Genomic DNA, 15,315 nt, shown 5'->3' with positions numbered 1-15,315 from the left:
TTATTCGTGAAAACAAACTAATTTTGAATTGAATAATTCCCTTCAAAGGGAGGGAGTGTAATGTGTAGTTCTAGCCAGGATAACATCCATGCTGTTCAGAAGATAAAGTTACTGCTGGTCAGCCTTCAATGTGGAGAGAAGATCAGAAAATAACAACACAGCTATCAGGGCACGAGGAGGAGGCAGGAGGAAACAGATTGGCTCTGAAACATGTTCACAACGAGGCAGAGTGAACGCGCTGGTGTCTTTTAAGGTGACTACTCTGAGAAAACATTTCCCCACATTGTTCACACCAGTACGGCTTCTCTCCTGTGTGAACACGTCGGTGATATTTAAGGTCACTACTATGAGAAAAAGTTTTACCACATAGATCACAGCTGTAAGGCTTCTCTCCAGTGTGAATGCGTTGATGTCTTTTAAGGGTACTACTATGAGAAAAAGTCTCCCCACATTGGTCACACCAGTACGGCTTCTCTCCTGTGTGAATGCGCTGGTGAGATTTAAGGTTACCGCTCTCAGAAAAAGTTTTACTACATTGATCACAGCTGTACGGCTTCTCTCCAGTGTGAATGCGCTGGTGTTTTTTAAGGGTACTACTATGTGTAAAACTTTTCCCACATTGTTCACAGCAGTACGGCTTCTCTCCAGTGTGAACAGGTCTGTGCATTTCTAGGCTATCACTCCTAGAAAATGTTGCACCACATAGATCACAGCTGTAAGGCTTCTCTCCAGTGTGAATGCGTTGATGTATTATTAGGGTTCTCTTTTCTATGAAAGCTGCCCCACAGTGATCACAGCTGTGTAGATTCTCTCCAGTGTGAACTCTCTGATGAATCTTTAAATATCCAGATCTTGTGAAGGATTTGTCACAGTGTTGACAGTGGTGACGTTTGGGTCCCTCTCCTCCTCTCTGTTTCTATAGCAACAGACAGAGAGAGAGAAAGAGTTAGTGAACAACCTTAAAGCCTGGACTTGCTCTAACTCAGAATTTTCACTCTTCATACAATAATACATGACAAAATGAAGGAAAATATGTGCCGGTTGCAGACATGTTATTATGGAAGCAAATGTACTTTTCGTAACTTTAATAAGTTCAGAAATATTCTAAATTTTTCAGGCAAGTTTCCCCATTCAAATGATTGGCAATTTAAAAACTAAAACATTTGGTCACTCTCTTCAGTTTTACTTTCAGTTAGAAATTCCATGGTAAAATTTAAAATAACCTTTCATACATTCTGGGTATTTTTCATCCTTTAAATCCCATTCAAACCTTTTGAAATACATTTCAAAATTAAGTTCTTCTGGTTTTAGACATGTTACTATGGAAGCCATCAGGCTCTTCTCAGTGTTTCCCACAGGTTGAGAACTTACTGGTGGTGGTGTGTGGTGCAGGATGTGACAGCGCGGTGCGTGAGGTCTAGGTTTAGTAATAATGGGTTCAGTTATTAACTAGTCAAAAGAAGGTGAAAACAATGACTACACAACATTATCAGATCATTAATAAGAAAAAACTATTTACATATTAAACAAATTAGAATAAAAGATGACACAGATACAGTTGAAAATATTGCGACACTATGCGGCATCTGACACTATTTCAGGGTAGTTATTAGGACGGCACGATATGAGGACAATATGAGATATGCCGTAACGTTGTTGAAAATTGCGATAATGATATAACTTGTGATAAATAAACAGATATTAAAATGTAGCCTACTCAGTTCTGCTGCTTTCAGTATTTTGCTAAAAAACAAATAAGTTGCTCATTAAATTTTAATCAAACTAGTGCAGTGCCCGTTGAAAATGTGCCTGTTTGGAACGGGTGAATACTTGGCCTGTGATGTTGCTGCTTGTAGAATTCATCAAAACCAAACTGTACCCCACAATGACTTACAGAAGGACCCCACACCACATACACCACAATATGCAACTCCACTGTACAGCCTACTACTGACTTACAGTGTAGGCTACTTCTACAGTAGCATCAGAGGAAGACATTACTACTATATTTACCTAACAGAAAAAGCTGTGGTTTCAGAATGTAATCACAAAATATCACAATGACAATGTGGAGTAATCAGACATTAGCGTCATGGACTCATGGCATTGTGCTACACATCTGGCCCATTATAAGAGGTAATCAGCACATATCTGTGTTCATCAACCACCAGGACTGGACTGTGTGTGTGTGTGTGTGTGTGTGTGTCTGTCTGTGTCTGTGTGTGTGTGTGTGTGTGTGTGAGTGAGAGAGAAACACGTGTTGTCTCATGTCGGATCGTTAAGGAATTTAACATTTCAGCAGACGTTTTCATTTCCATACAGGTTTTAGTGGCTTGACGGTTAACGTGAAGTAGGGGATTTGATTCACGGGGGTATTTTGGCGACTCAATTAACCCGACCCAGGGTGAGTCTGATGGATCTGTCTGGTTCAACTCTGAAGGAATAATCTCTGAGACTACGTTATGTTCTGCCAGCTCACAGCAATTTACTACATTAGCAGGAAAAGAGTCCCTCCGCTGTTCTAAAGCGTTCTGCATGTGGCGTCTGCTGATGTGCAGGTTACCTCCCCCCCCAAACACAGACACACATACTGTATATTAAAGGTCTCATGGCATGAAAATTTCACTTTATGAGGTTTTTTAACATTAATATGAGTTCCCCCAGCCTGCCTATGGTCCCCCAGTGGCTAGAAATGGTGATAGGTGTAAACCGAGCCGGAATCTGCTTGTTATGAGATCATAACAAGCAAGGTTACCTATCATGGCTTTCAAACGAGAAAAGTGGCAGTTGGTCAAGGCCACACCCCCACCCTCCACCTTGCCCCCCCTCTCTCCTCCTCAATAGCTACAGACACAGAAATGGCACATCCTAAGGAAAGCTCATTGTGGGACTGGCTCTAGTGGCTGTAATTCTGCACTAAGGCTGAATTTCGGGAAAGAGACTTCAGAAACAGTATTATGGGACCACTAAGGCCTATATAAAAGAGACTTCAGATACAGTATTAGGGGACCACTAAGGTCTATATAAAAGAGACTTCAGATACAGTATTAGAGGACCACTAAGGTCTATATAAAAGAGACTTCAGATACAGTATTAGGGGACCAGTAAGGTCTATATAAAAGAGACTTCAGATACAGTATTAGGGGACCACTAAGGTCTATATAAAAGAGACTTCAGATACAGTATTAGGGGACCACTAAGGTCTATATAAAAGAGACTTCAGATACAGTATTAGGGGACCACTAAGGTCTATATAAAAGAGACTTCAGATACAGTATTAGGGGACCACTAAGGTCTATATAAAAGAGACTTCAGATACAGTATTAGAGGACCACTAAGGTCTATATAAAAGAGACTTCAGATACAGTATTAGGGGACCAGTAAGGTCTATATAAAAGAGACTTCAGATACAGTATTAGGGGACCACTAAGGTCTATATAAAAGAGACTTCAGATACAGTATTAGGGGACCACTAAGGTCTATATAAAAGAGACTTCAGATACAGTATTAGGGGACCACTAAGGTCTATATAAAAGAGACTTCAGATACAGTATTAGGGGACCACTAAGGTCTATATAAAAGCATCCAAAGAGCACCATGTCATGGGACTTTTAAAGGGCTGGGACGATTCGTCAACGTAGTCGTAGTCATTGACTACATAAATGCGTCAACACAAATAATTTGCGTTGATGCATGGCTAAATAAAATAAATAAATAAAACTTGCGTGCAAATTAATTAATGTAATGTGGAACTAATGTAATGCGGAACTACTGCTCGATACGCGGGTTCTAGGGACACCTAAACTGTAGCCCCGCCTTAGCTCTGAAGCTAGCCGAGCCTCTTAATACATTCATGAGCTGATCTCACGACATGCAGTTTTTTGTCAGGTCGACGGTCGGTCCAGTGAGTGAGTCAGAGATAGCAGCACAAAGGGACGAGTAGGCGAGTATGGCGAGTAGTTGCAACCCACAAGAGTTCCCCACCGGCCTCTTTAAGATCGCAAGTTTTGCAAAACTTTGAGACTGTAGGCTGGACCAACTCCAGTTGCGTCTGGGTGCTTCCTGACGCCTGTGGCATGGCCTGGGGATGCGCCTAGTCCGATACGTGTATATCTCGCTTACCGCTTTTAGGTGATAGGCCATATTGGTCGTTGAGCTATGGTAAGTTAGCTTTAGGCCGCATAGCTTGCACTCCACAGTCTTGTCGTCTTCTTTTGTAAAATGCAGCCAGACAAAAGATTTCGATTTCTTGGACATTTTGTCGACTAAAGCCAAAACATGTAGCGTTCTAACTGAACGAATACAGCAAAACTACCCATATTCCTTACCGAGCGCGAAGCAGCAATGCAGCCACGTGCGGTTCCCGAGTGTTCTATGTGGTGCGCTAAACTGTAGCCTAAATTAAAGCATTTAAAATTGGAGATAAAACATAGGCTAATTATATTTAGAATACAGTAATATATAACTGCTTATAAAAGGAATAAATATCAAGGAGTAAATCAATGAAAATTTCTTTATTGGTTAAAAAAAAGTAAAAAGAATATGCAACTGGTCGACCAATGAGAATGTCAGTCGACCAAGACGACATCGACCGATTAGTCGACTAAACGACTAAAGTTGACAGCCCTACTGTATATATAAACACTCAACTTTTAAATACATGCTTGTCATGTTTTCGTAATGTTTTTATTGTCTTGTCTTTCTTGTCCTTGTTTTTCTGTCTTTTAATGTTTTGTATTCATGTTATAATGTTATGCAGTAGGCTGTATAACGATGGAGCGTGTAATGGTGACCACATGAATTTCCTACTTGTGAATAATAAAGTTTACCTTGACATTCATTTTACTTGAACAGTGCAGTGTTTAACAATTTTAATAAATAGAGATTTGAACCTTATTTCAATTTGTTTTGTGTAAATTGTTAATAATTGAGCAAAGGGAAAATAATCGCTAATTGAAAAAATAATCGCTAATTGAAAAATTAATCGTTAGATTAGTCGACTAATCCAAATAATAATCGCTAGATTAATCGTTAAGAAAATAATCATTTGGGACAGCTCTATTATATACAGATACATCTGGCTTTATAAGATAGATAGCCTACCTATAACTGGCATCACGCTCTGTCTGCACTTGTTGTGGCTGGTTGTGCTTTGCATGTGTGGGATTCTGAAACTTCGGGAATTGTCGTTTGTTTATTCAAAGACAGTCCAAAGTTGTGCTTCTTTGCACATTTTTGTGGGTTTGAGGTGTATGTCACAATTTAGCTGCCAAAGCTTCGCTGCTCTCTGTCTCTGGTCCTCAGTGTGAGAGGGGGAGTGGCCAGCGGCTAGAGCAGCAAAAGCCAATGTGTGCTTCTTTTACCGATATATTTAACGATATCGTTTGCATTTCTGATCTAACAGCGCATAACAGATGGACAGACAGACAGACAGTAGGGGTGTGCGATATATATCGTCTACGATAATATCGTCATTGTTGTGTTAATGATCTGCAAATTGGCATTATCGAGTTTTTAAATTACTTGGAAAAAAAACACTTCAAAACACGCATTGGAACGCTACATATTCACTCATGTCAACAAAGATTGCAGCGTGCTATTGTGCAGCGGCTACTACCTCTCCTGTTGATGTATATTTATACAAGTACAGCCACACTGAACTAATCAATATAGGACTACGATACAACACAGCCGTTAGAGAGCCTTCCAGGCGGCTCATAACATCCAGGAGGACACAGCCAGACTGGGCGCGCCGGGGATTGTTGTCGGCGCTAGCACGCCGAGCTAGCTACCGGCAGGAACTCCGGCAGACCAGCTGCAGGATCGTTGCCCAGCACTGCTCACCTGACCTGGAAAGTCAGGGCTGAACGAAAACAGCACACTGCCGTCTACATAGCCCCCAATGCTAATGTTAGCACAAGTTTGGCTCACTGCTAACCATAGGGAACAAACTGCAGCGCGTTCACCCAGAGGGGACAAATATTGTAGCAGGGGACTTTTACAAGGCGTCCTTAAAGTCTGTACTCCCCAGCCTTTTCCAGCGTGTAGATTGTGCTACTAGAGGGAAGAACACACTAGACCATGTATACTAGGGATGGGCATAATTAATCGCAGATCGATAATTGATTGTTAAGAATTTCATCGATGACGTTAATTTGTTGTCGATAACTAATACTGGTTGCGTTGCGTGAGTCTTGAAGCAATTAAATGAATTTCACAGTGCATAAACTCGGCGTTCGCATGGAGGAGGTGCGATGCACAACGAGCAGAGAAAATCACCAAAGGGAGCTGCAAGTTTATTGAGATGGATATTGGAACCAGCAGAACACATTTCGTCACGACGTACCATCAGCAGACTGGTAGAAACTCACTACGAAGAACGGAATAAGCTTCCCCGGGCTGGCCAAGTTAGCGTGGAGGTAGGCGACCTGTGCATCCCGGCAACGCCAGCTCCAGGACTGCTTCCAATAAGGACATGGTTGTGTGCAATATGTTACAGAACAGAGCCCTTTATTATTATGATTTCATCTTGCTTGTATGCTGCACAATTTACATTACAGCAGAGATGTACAACTGGATGTTGACTCAGAGTTCAATGTTCTTACACTAGTTCAATTAGTATTAGTATTTTATGTCTTAGAATTGTTTAGACTTGAATACTTACTTTTTAAAGAAAATAAATATGAATTGTTTTCATTCAACATGGTGCCCATTATTATCATCAGTGATTAAGTAACTGACTTTTAAAAACACATTTTTAAAGGATATCGTCTAATTATCGTTATCGTCAAAATTGCCAAAAATAGAAATTATTTTTTGTCCATATCTCCCACCCCTAACAGACAGATAGACGTTCCTGAAATTTATAGATAGATGACGAAAGTAGCCATGATGTGCTTTGACAATGAAGTCAGTTTTTTTTTATGCCAAATGTTAACGGTTCAGCATGTAAAATACCCATAATAATATACGCCATACAGAAAATGACATATTATTAATCTCAACACTGTTTCCACATAACTCCTGTTAAATCACATAAGACTAGGAATATCTAAAGTAAATTTTTTTTCATTTTGTTTGTTGGTTCATTTTTTGAAGTGTTTTTATCCGTGTTTTGGGGTTCCTAAACATAGCCTACTTTTCTGTACTATACATGTCCTGTTACACTCATTAAGTTTTCATCTGAGCAGATTTCTGTCATTCAAACAACTCTGTGTTGCAGTTTAAAACTTTTACAGCCAACTTAATAAAATTAAGGGTTTTGGTCGGGCTCGGGTCCATGAATACAGTTAATGGATACAGGCACGGAGAACTGAAGGCTCGGTTAGCAACCATTAGCTCTGATTAGCGGTTAGCTCCGGTTAGCTAGCTCAGTTATAAAGACATGAAGCAGAGGAGCCTGCTGTGGAGATGGGTAACAACCAGACTCTGATAAATGATGTTCAGGGAGCTTTCACAGCAGCGTGGCCCTGTTGTTTCTACAGTTTTATTAGTACAGTTAATCCCATTGCAAGCGTGCTACTACTAACGCAAGGATAGCCTCTCCGAGCAACTGCAACGTTGACGCTGTCATGCATGCGGCACACAACTTTGCGAGGGGGAGGGGCTAGAGGCAGCTGGTCTGTGTGCGCTGTAAAAAATTCACCGTTGTTTGGAAAGAAAATTTAATTCACATTACCGTATTTTCCGGACTATAAGTCGCACTTTTTTTCCTACTTTGGCTGGTCCTGCGACTTATAGTCAGGTGCGACTTATATATCAAAATATATATATAATTTAACATGTTTTTACATGTTAATTCATACTGAAAACATTACCTACAGCCGCGAGAGGGCGCTCTAGGCTTGTGACAACTAGAACGCTCCTCCTAAAGACAACTGAGAAAGAAAAGAGACAAACTGCAGGTAGTAAAATATGCAGCCGAAAACGGTAATCGAGCAGCAGAAAGAGAGTTTGAAATGAGGGAGAAACTTATGAGGGAGACTGGCGAAAAGGTGACTCTTACTGCAATGAAGAAAACAAAGAAAGCTAATCGGCTAATCGTGGGCTGAAAGCTAGATGGCCAGAGCTGGAGGAACGAGTCTGGAGGGGCTCGTTCACGGTGCAGTTACGTCTCCACGCCTTTTAATACCTCCATGCTCCACGCCCTGCTAGCTAGTTGTTCTGTGTGCTATTGTATAGTTCAATAACTGTTAATGTGTTACGTTAACATACCGGACACCTACCGTATTCAGCGTATTGTTCTGTGTGCTATTGTGTAGTTGAATAACTCTTGTATTTATAATCTAAATAAATGCGACTTATAGTCCGGTGCGACTTATATATGTTTTTTTTCTCTTCATGACGCATTTTTTGACGGATGCGACTTATACTCCGGAGCGACTTATAGTCCGAAAAATACGGTATATATACCTGGGCGGTGCATCCAAGTAGAACCAATGTATGGGGAACTCTGCTAACCTCAGTAGTGTGGATGTGAGGTATAAACATAGCAAAAGATTTTAATTTAAGAAATGTTAAATAGTGTTAGGTAACCCCCCAGGCTTAAAGAAATGGAGTGTTGACAAGTAACCAAATGGCTCAGAATTACATGAAATCAATGAGTTGTTAAAGTGGTATTGCACAACAGTAGAATTTATAAATCCAGGATAACTGATAAAGTGAGGCTTGACTTAGTCTGATCAGAGCATCCTGGTGTTCTGTGTTTTATGACGGCAAAGTCAGGCTGAGGAGGAGAGACTAGGTCGAGTCAGGCTGTTGTAATTCGGATAGATGCGTCAAGTTACCGTGGATTTCCACCAGGTGCAGAACGGCTCCGAAACGGCGGCGGAGTCATTAGGTTTCCTTTAAAGTGTGTAAATGTGTGTATTTCCACTGGCTGCATAACAATTCAGCATACGGCAGATAGTGCGGGATAGGAAATCGAGCACAGAAACAAAATAAACATCCTGTTAATTTTCAAAATAAAATACACTGTGCTCACGGTGGATCATATTTCCCTGCACTACACCTTGAAAACACAGCACAGAGCTGTTTCCCCTCTACTCCTCTGGATGGAAACAAACTGTTTTTGGTTTTGTGGCTCTATTCTACGTGAATTCGAGAACTTGTGGGTACTCATGACTACAGCTGTCAGTCATGGCTGCAGACGTGCCGCAACAAATCCGGACCTGGTGGGTATTGACCGACGGCGGAGCACGCAGCAGACACGCAGCGGAGCCGGTCCGCAGCCGATATGCATCTAGTGGAAATCCGGAGTCAGGAGGAGCGACGAGGTCGAGTCAGGCTGAGGAGGAGAGATTTACTGATGCTAAAATGGAGAATAAGCATTGTTCATAATTTACACAGAGTGAGCAGCAGCTTCTTATGGAAGTTCGATAACGTGAAACACATTGGTAAATTAGGGAATGTATTTGATTAAAGGCGTGTTCCGGCACAAACGTTCCCTGGTGCTATTTTGCAGTTTCAGAAAACAATTCCGCCACTGACCAGGAAAAACCTGGTCTAAAGTCAGTGGCGCGTTATTCAGATGCTATTTTAGGGGCACATGCTTTGCCATAATGTAGCGTGTGCACAACGCTCATACACTTTGCTTCTCTTATCTAAACGGACGCAGCAGTTCCCATGTTTGCAAACCATACATAATTACAAGGAAAAATATTATTAAAAATGCGCTTCAGGTGTTTGGATAGGTCAGGAGGAACTTTACAGTACAGTCCTCAAAAAGTCGCAGCATTCTTTGTGGCTTGTTGTTTTAAACAATATTTCCATGAATCATGGATGTGTTGATGACATAAATGAGGAAATATTTGAGGACTACGGTGGGATTGGACACTCCCACGGAATCTGGTCCGGGGGTAATGCGTGATGCGCTCCTAGTGGAGCGGGTGGACGGAGATGGAGTGGGGGGGGGGAGGAGGAAGGGGCAAAAGGAGCAGATGGTGCGTTTGGAGGTTCACGCTCCATGGCTTGAGGAGATGCGCCCGAGACGCCGCAGCAACATCGCCACCCGGTCAAGACGGGCATTTATTACTGGCGTGCGCCAGGCAAATCCGCCATCATAATAGCAATCCGCCATGGAACAAGCGCGCCTGCTCTTAAACCACACCTAGCTACTTCAGACCAACCCATTTAAGATTTGCATCGGCCGCAAGAGTCATTTGTCCCGCCAGTATAATAGCAGCAGCGCCCGAGAGCCGCCCACAATGCGTTTTACATTTCATACTTGCGTTTCAGATCGTAAAATAGGGCCCTAAGACTGCAATTTACATCAGCAATTAAACGGATTAAATCCTGTGTTATTTGGTGATTGATCATGCTATTTATAGGGCCAAAATGCTGTGATGGAATAACAAAGCACAAGTTCTCCGTTACTGTACTTAAGTAAATTTTTTCACATATCTATACTTTAAGTAGAATCAATAGTGCATACTTTTGACGTTTACATTGTTACATTTTGCAGCATTATCTATACTTTCTACTCCACTACATTTCTACAATGATCTGTTACATCTTCTGATCAGTCCCCCAGCCAAAACGTCTTCCTGACCGTCACACGTTTGTCTCATCACTGAAGTTTGGTTGCCATAGATATACAGTATATATGGGGCACTGCCGATCCTTCATCAGCTTCCAAGCCAGCTCCGGTGCTCCAGAGCCCGGGCGCAGCGCTGCCGACCCTCGGTAATACAGCCTCCAGTAAAAGTGAAAATGAAAATGTTTGTTTTTTATTATTCCCGATTTAAAAATCATAGTTGACATCTATTTCTCTCCACAGCGTTGTTTACTCCTCCGCCAGGCTGCGTAAGACACGTTAATATCTTATTTATTTGGCTGGACCCCTTCACATCTCCTTCCCTTTTCCGCTGCTTCACACACTTTATTTGCTTACATGGTTAAAGAAAATAAAACCTTAAAATACATCCAAGAATAAAACCAACCACATTCTAACAACATATTTCCGTTTTAAGCTGGTTAGGATAGGAACAGTTTTTTAAAAGCATGGCCTCGTTTATGATAGTGGACATATTACCATTTAAAATGGTAATATGCAAATAGGAATAATAGAATAACTCATTATGCAACTACCTTTACTTTTAATACTTAAAGTACATTTGAAATAGTCTCCCACTTCCCAGGAGGTGCATAGGAAGTGTCATGTCCTTATATGGGAATTTGCGGGGCGTTTTCTTATGCTAATTAGGAACAACTGGCACGTGCTTTCATTTCATCATTACGAAGACGTGGGATTCATCAATCCTAAGAACACAGGTGCGAACATTTCTGTTGTTTACCAACACGTCATGAATCCAATGTAGACTATTCTTAGGGACTTTTTTAAGAACATATTTAATAGAAAACTTAGGAAGATATTGGTAAATGAGACCCATTATTTATAAAAAGGAAACACGGCCGCTGCAATGAAACAGCGAGAGAAAGCGAGGCAGATGATCACGGTCCGACTGAATGTGTAAGCAGCCTAAAAATATACATTTACTGACCACTGCTCTGAACTGAAACCATCATAATCATACCATCCAAGGATTAGGCTACTAATCTTTTGCACAAATTAACAGTTGGAGCTAGGGTTGCATAATATATCGTAAATGTTGTGTTAACTTCAAACGGCTAAACCTCATGGTGCATTCAAAGTTATTTTAAAATACCCTTTTCTCATATGTTTTTGTCATTTAACAGCAACTTACTGGTGAAATAAGTTATTATTGTTATTTTATTGTTACATTTTTAATAAATAATTTAAATTTCTCCCTTTTCTGCACTGTATTCATATTCATTAATATTGAGATTAGATTTCTGGGACTCTTCAGTCTGGAGTAATCGCTTTCCTTCACTCACCTCCTCCTTCTTCCTCTTGCTCCCTCGCTCCTCTGAGTCTCCCGAGGCCTCACTGACAACTTTCCTCTTGCCCCCCTTCTCCTCCTCCTCCTTCTCCTTGTGTTTCTGCATGTACTCGGCGATAAGGTTGGGGCAGTCCAGGTTGTCTTGCGGCTCCCATGTGTTATCCTCACTGGAAAGGTGAGTGTAGACAGAAGAAAATCTCCTCAGGCTTTGTTTTTAGGAAATACATTCTCACTCTAATTGCTAATTGGTATTATTTCTTTTTGTAAGGTTATTTGCGGGTCTGCAACTTAGGGTCAAAATACCAAACCTTCAACTTTGAGTGCATGATACAAAGCCAAAATTTATGCTATAGATTATTTGCAATTTGTAAATGAACAAGAGATAGATAGATAGATAGATAGATAGATAGATAGATAGATCGATCGACCACAGCCAAGGGACGGGCTTGGCAGAATCAGCGGGGAAAGAAGACCCTGTTGATCGATCGATCGATAGATAGATAGATAGATAGATAGATAGATAGATAGATAGATAGATAGATAGATCAATCTATCTATCTATCTATCTATCTATCTCTTGTTCATTTAAAAATTGCAAATAATCTATAGCATAAATTTTGGCTTTGTATCATGCACTCACTCGATAGATAGATCGATCGATCGATCGATCGATCGATCGATCGATCTCAGGACCAAGAGCACCAAGTATTAATAATATAGACTCATACTTACTCTGAGAACGCCTTCAATTTCAGCAGGAACTCTACTCTTCCATTCACCACTCTGCGGTCCAACACTTTCTCCACCACATACTCCTCCTCCTCCTCCTTCACTGCTGCAGCTGCAGGAGGTGGTGCAGGCTGCTCCTCCTCCTCTGCCTTCTTGCCCTTCTTTCCTGCTCCGGTCGCCAGCTTGACGTCTGCTGAGGGCTCCTTTGGTAGACCCAAGGGGGAAACATGCAGAGATAATGATACAGTACAAGGGTTAGAAGAACTAATGGGAGGTGGGAGTGAATTATAGTTTATCATGTTTTACTATCTTCAAATGTTCTGTTTGAATGGAGAAAATGCAAGGGCTGATGAGGTGACCAATCCATAGGACTTCCGAGTGTGAAGTATCTCCTGCATTAAAACTGAAATAACTACTAAAATGTAAGCCACAACAGTCATTAACTGGAGCTACATGCACAGTAGCCTCAATCAACGACAGTTCATTTACCAGAAAATCGCCAGATGTTCTTCGCCTTGCAAAACTCGTTTCGGAAAACAACAACAAACTGAGTTAGCAAGCTACACGCTGAAAATGGAAAGTTTAGAGCAACAAGGCAGGCCTGGATGGTTCCTTCTGGGAACATACAGATGGCGTTTCTTCCATCAGGCTGAAAATGTTCCACCTAAACAAGTTCCTTCCTGAGACTATTTTGCAGAGCCAAAGTCGTTGTGTCCGGAGCTTAGCGCCGCCCGATACGATTGTGATTGGTTTAAAGAAATGCAAACAAGCCAAAGTGTTTTTTCTCTTATCCCAGAATGTCTGAGTAAGTGCATGTGTGAGACCACGCGTTGATGTGTTTGAACAAAGGAACAAACTATTCTAAACCGTTTAGGAACCAGACGTGAAGAAGCAATAAATCCTGACAGATGAATCAGTAATCTTAAATGGTATGGTATCAGGGGGGTTATTTGAACTGGCTGAGAAGCTATCTACATAACAGGCAACAGTTTGGGAAGATGGGTGAAAACATCGGCTTTATCTTAGCACAGTGTTTCCATTTCAGCTCAGTGTGAGAGTCTGTACTGTGCTTAGCTGTCATTTACGGGCATTCTGCTTTCTCTCCTCTTTGTTGATCTATTCCACAGACCGTTCAGAAAGCTCTATTGTCAATAACATAAAAAAGAAGAAAAAAAAAGTTTGTCTAATCCACTATCTAGGTTTTGTGAAATAGCCCTCTATTACTATAGAGTGGTTGTTGTGTCCTGGGGGCTATTGCACATAACCAGGATAAGGGATTAAGCCGGGATATTCCTGTTATCCTGAATGAATTTAGCCTTGACTCGGTTTCACAAAAGCAGAGGCAGATAAGTTATAAGTTATTATATAGTTAGGTTCATATTGTTGTTAGAAGTTTGATGAATATATTACTGCTGGTGTTGAGATTATTAGAAAAGGCTGATAAAGTGGCCAAATGTGTTTTAAATTAAGTCAGTTACTAAGGGCAATATATAAAGTGCTGTACATGTGTGTAGAGATATGGGCAGCCTGCAGGGCTCCACGGGCTTTCGACATACATTGCGTATATTTACACTTTGAATTTCGTCATGACATGTATATAACACATACTATATGGTCTTACAAAGCTAACGTTTTTGACCGATTTCAGTTTAATACATTTTTGTGAACTGGAAAGGTCTCGATAGGAGGAAGCTAGCTATAGCTATGTTTCCATTCATTCCAATGGGGAAACATTGCAACTACAACTGCAAAATGAGCAGTAACGTTTAATCATCCGTTTCAGGTAACGGTACTCTACGGTACCGTCTATTTGCTGGATTGTTCCAAGGTAACCGTCGGTAGCTAACGTTAGCAGATAAGCCTGTTGACAGCAACGGCATTGTTCATATTTATGCACGACACATAAATCAAACTTGCCAAAAAAGTAACTACACGCTGTTTTCAGGTAACATTCAAACAGGCCTGTGTCTGTGTGTTTTGAGAAATATCTTTATACTGCAAGGCTATATTCATTTTATTTTTATTTGTTATTTATATATTATTTTATTTCCATTACCTGTTTATGTTTTCATACATACAGAAATTCGGTTTGCTAAATTTATCAAATTTATTTAGTTGGATATTGGATGTGAAAAAAAGGAAATGGTTCTTCTACAACATTGCACTTTAGATGTGTTTGAATTTTCCACAACAGGAGTCATTTATATAGTTGTATTTTATAGCGATCAATTATCTATTTAAACAATGTTCTATATTCTATGCAAAATGTAAATTTTTCTATTAAAGAAAAGATAGAAAATAAATGTGTGTGTGTGCTTTGAAGTGGTTAGAAAAAATTACTTCTGAATCGGCTAAAAATCGGTATAGGCTGACATAACTCCAAGAAAATCGGAATCGGCCTAGAAAGTTGTAATCGGTTCAGCTCTAGTTTTAGCCCATGAGAGAGAGAAACAGAGTGGCCCTCATTTATCAAAAGTGTGTACAGCAAATTTCCAGCGTAAACCTGGCGTACACCCAAAACCACGGTGACTTTGAGATTTATCAATATGGACGTTGCCGTACGGCACGGTGGTGTACGCAAGTTTTTGAGTCAGTGTGGATTTGCGGTGCAGCATAGTGAGTACACCCCGTGCGCGCACAAATCACCGACAGCCCACCGCCAATATACACTCCACTGTTGCACTCACCAATGAGAAAACTATGAGATACCTAACACCATACTACA

At 40.8% G+C, this 15,315-nt stretch overlaps 1 protein-coding gene across 3 annotated transcripts in view; it reads right to left on the bottom strand.

Annotated features, from left to right (window-relative positions):
- Positions 1-209: 209 nt before the first annotated feature.
- The window catches only part of LOC114553120 (zinc finger protein 239-like), a 52,331-nt gene continuing 37,225 nt past the window's right edge, over positions 210-15,315 (bottom strand). For all 3 annotated transcript variants that reach the window (XM_028574288.1, XM_028574287.1, XM_028574289.1), the window contains exons 3-5: positions 12,594-12,793; positions 11,857-12,028; positions 210-916 (exon numbers count right to left, since the gene is read on the bottom strand). In XM_028574288.1, coding sequence (XP_028430089.1) covers positions 215-916; positions 11,857-12,028; positions 12,594-12,793 — 1,074 coding nt within the window. In that variant the 3' untranslated portion in view covers positions 210-214. The remainder of the gene's footprint in view (positions 917-11,856; positions 12,029-12,593; positions 12,794-15,315) is intronic.

The sequence above is a fragment of the Perca flavescens genome, chromosome 3 (assembly GCF_004354835.1).
Source record: "Perca flavescens isolate YP-PL-M2 chromosome 3, PFLA_1.0, whole genome shotgun sequence".
NCBI lineage: Eukaryota > Metazoa > Chordata > Actinopteri > Perciformes > Percidae > Perca > Perca flavescens.
This window is presented reverse-complemented; position numbering and strand designations above follow the sequence as displayed.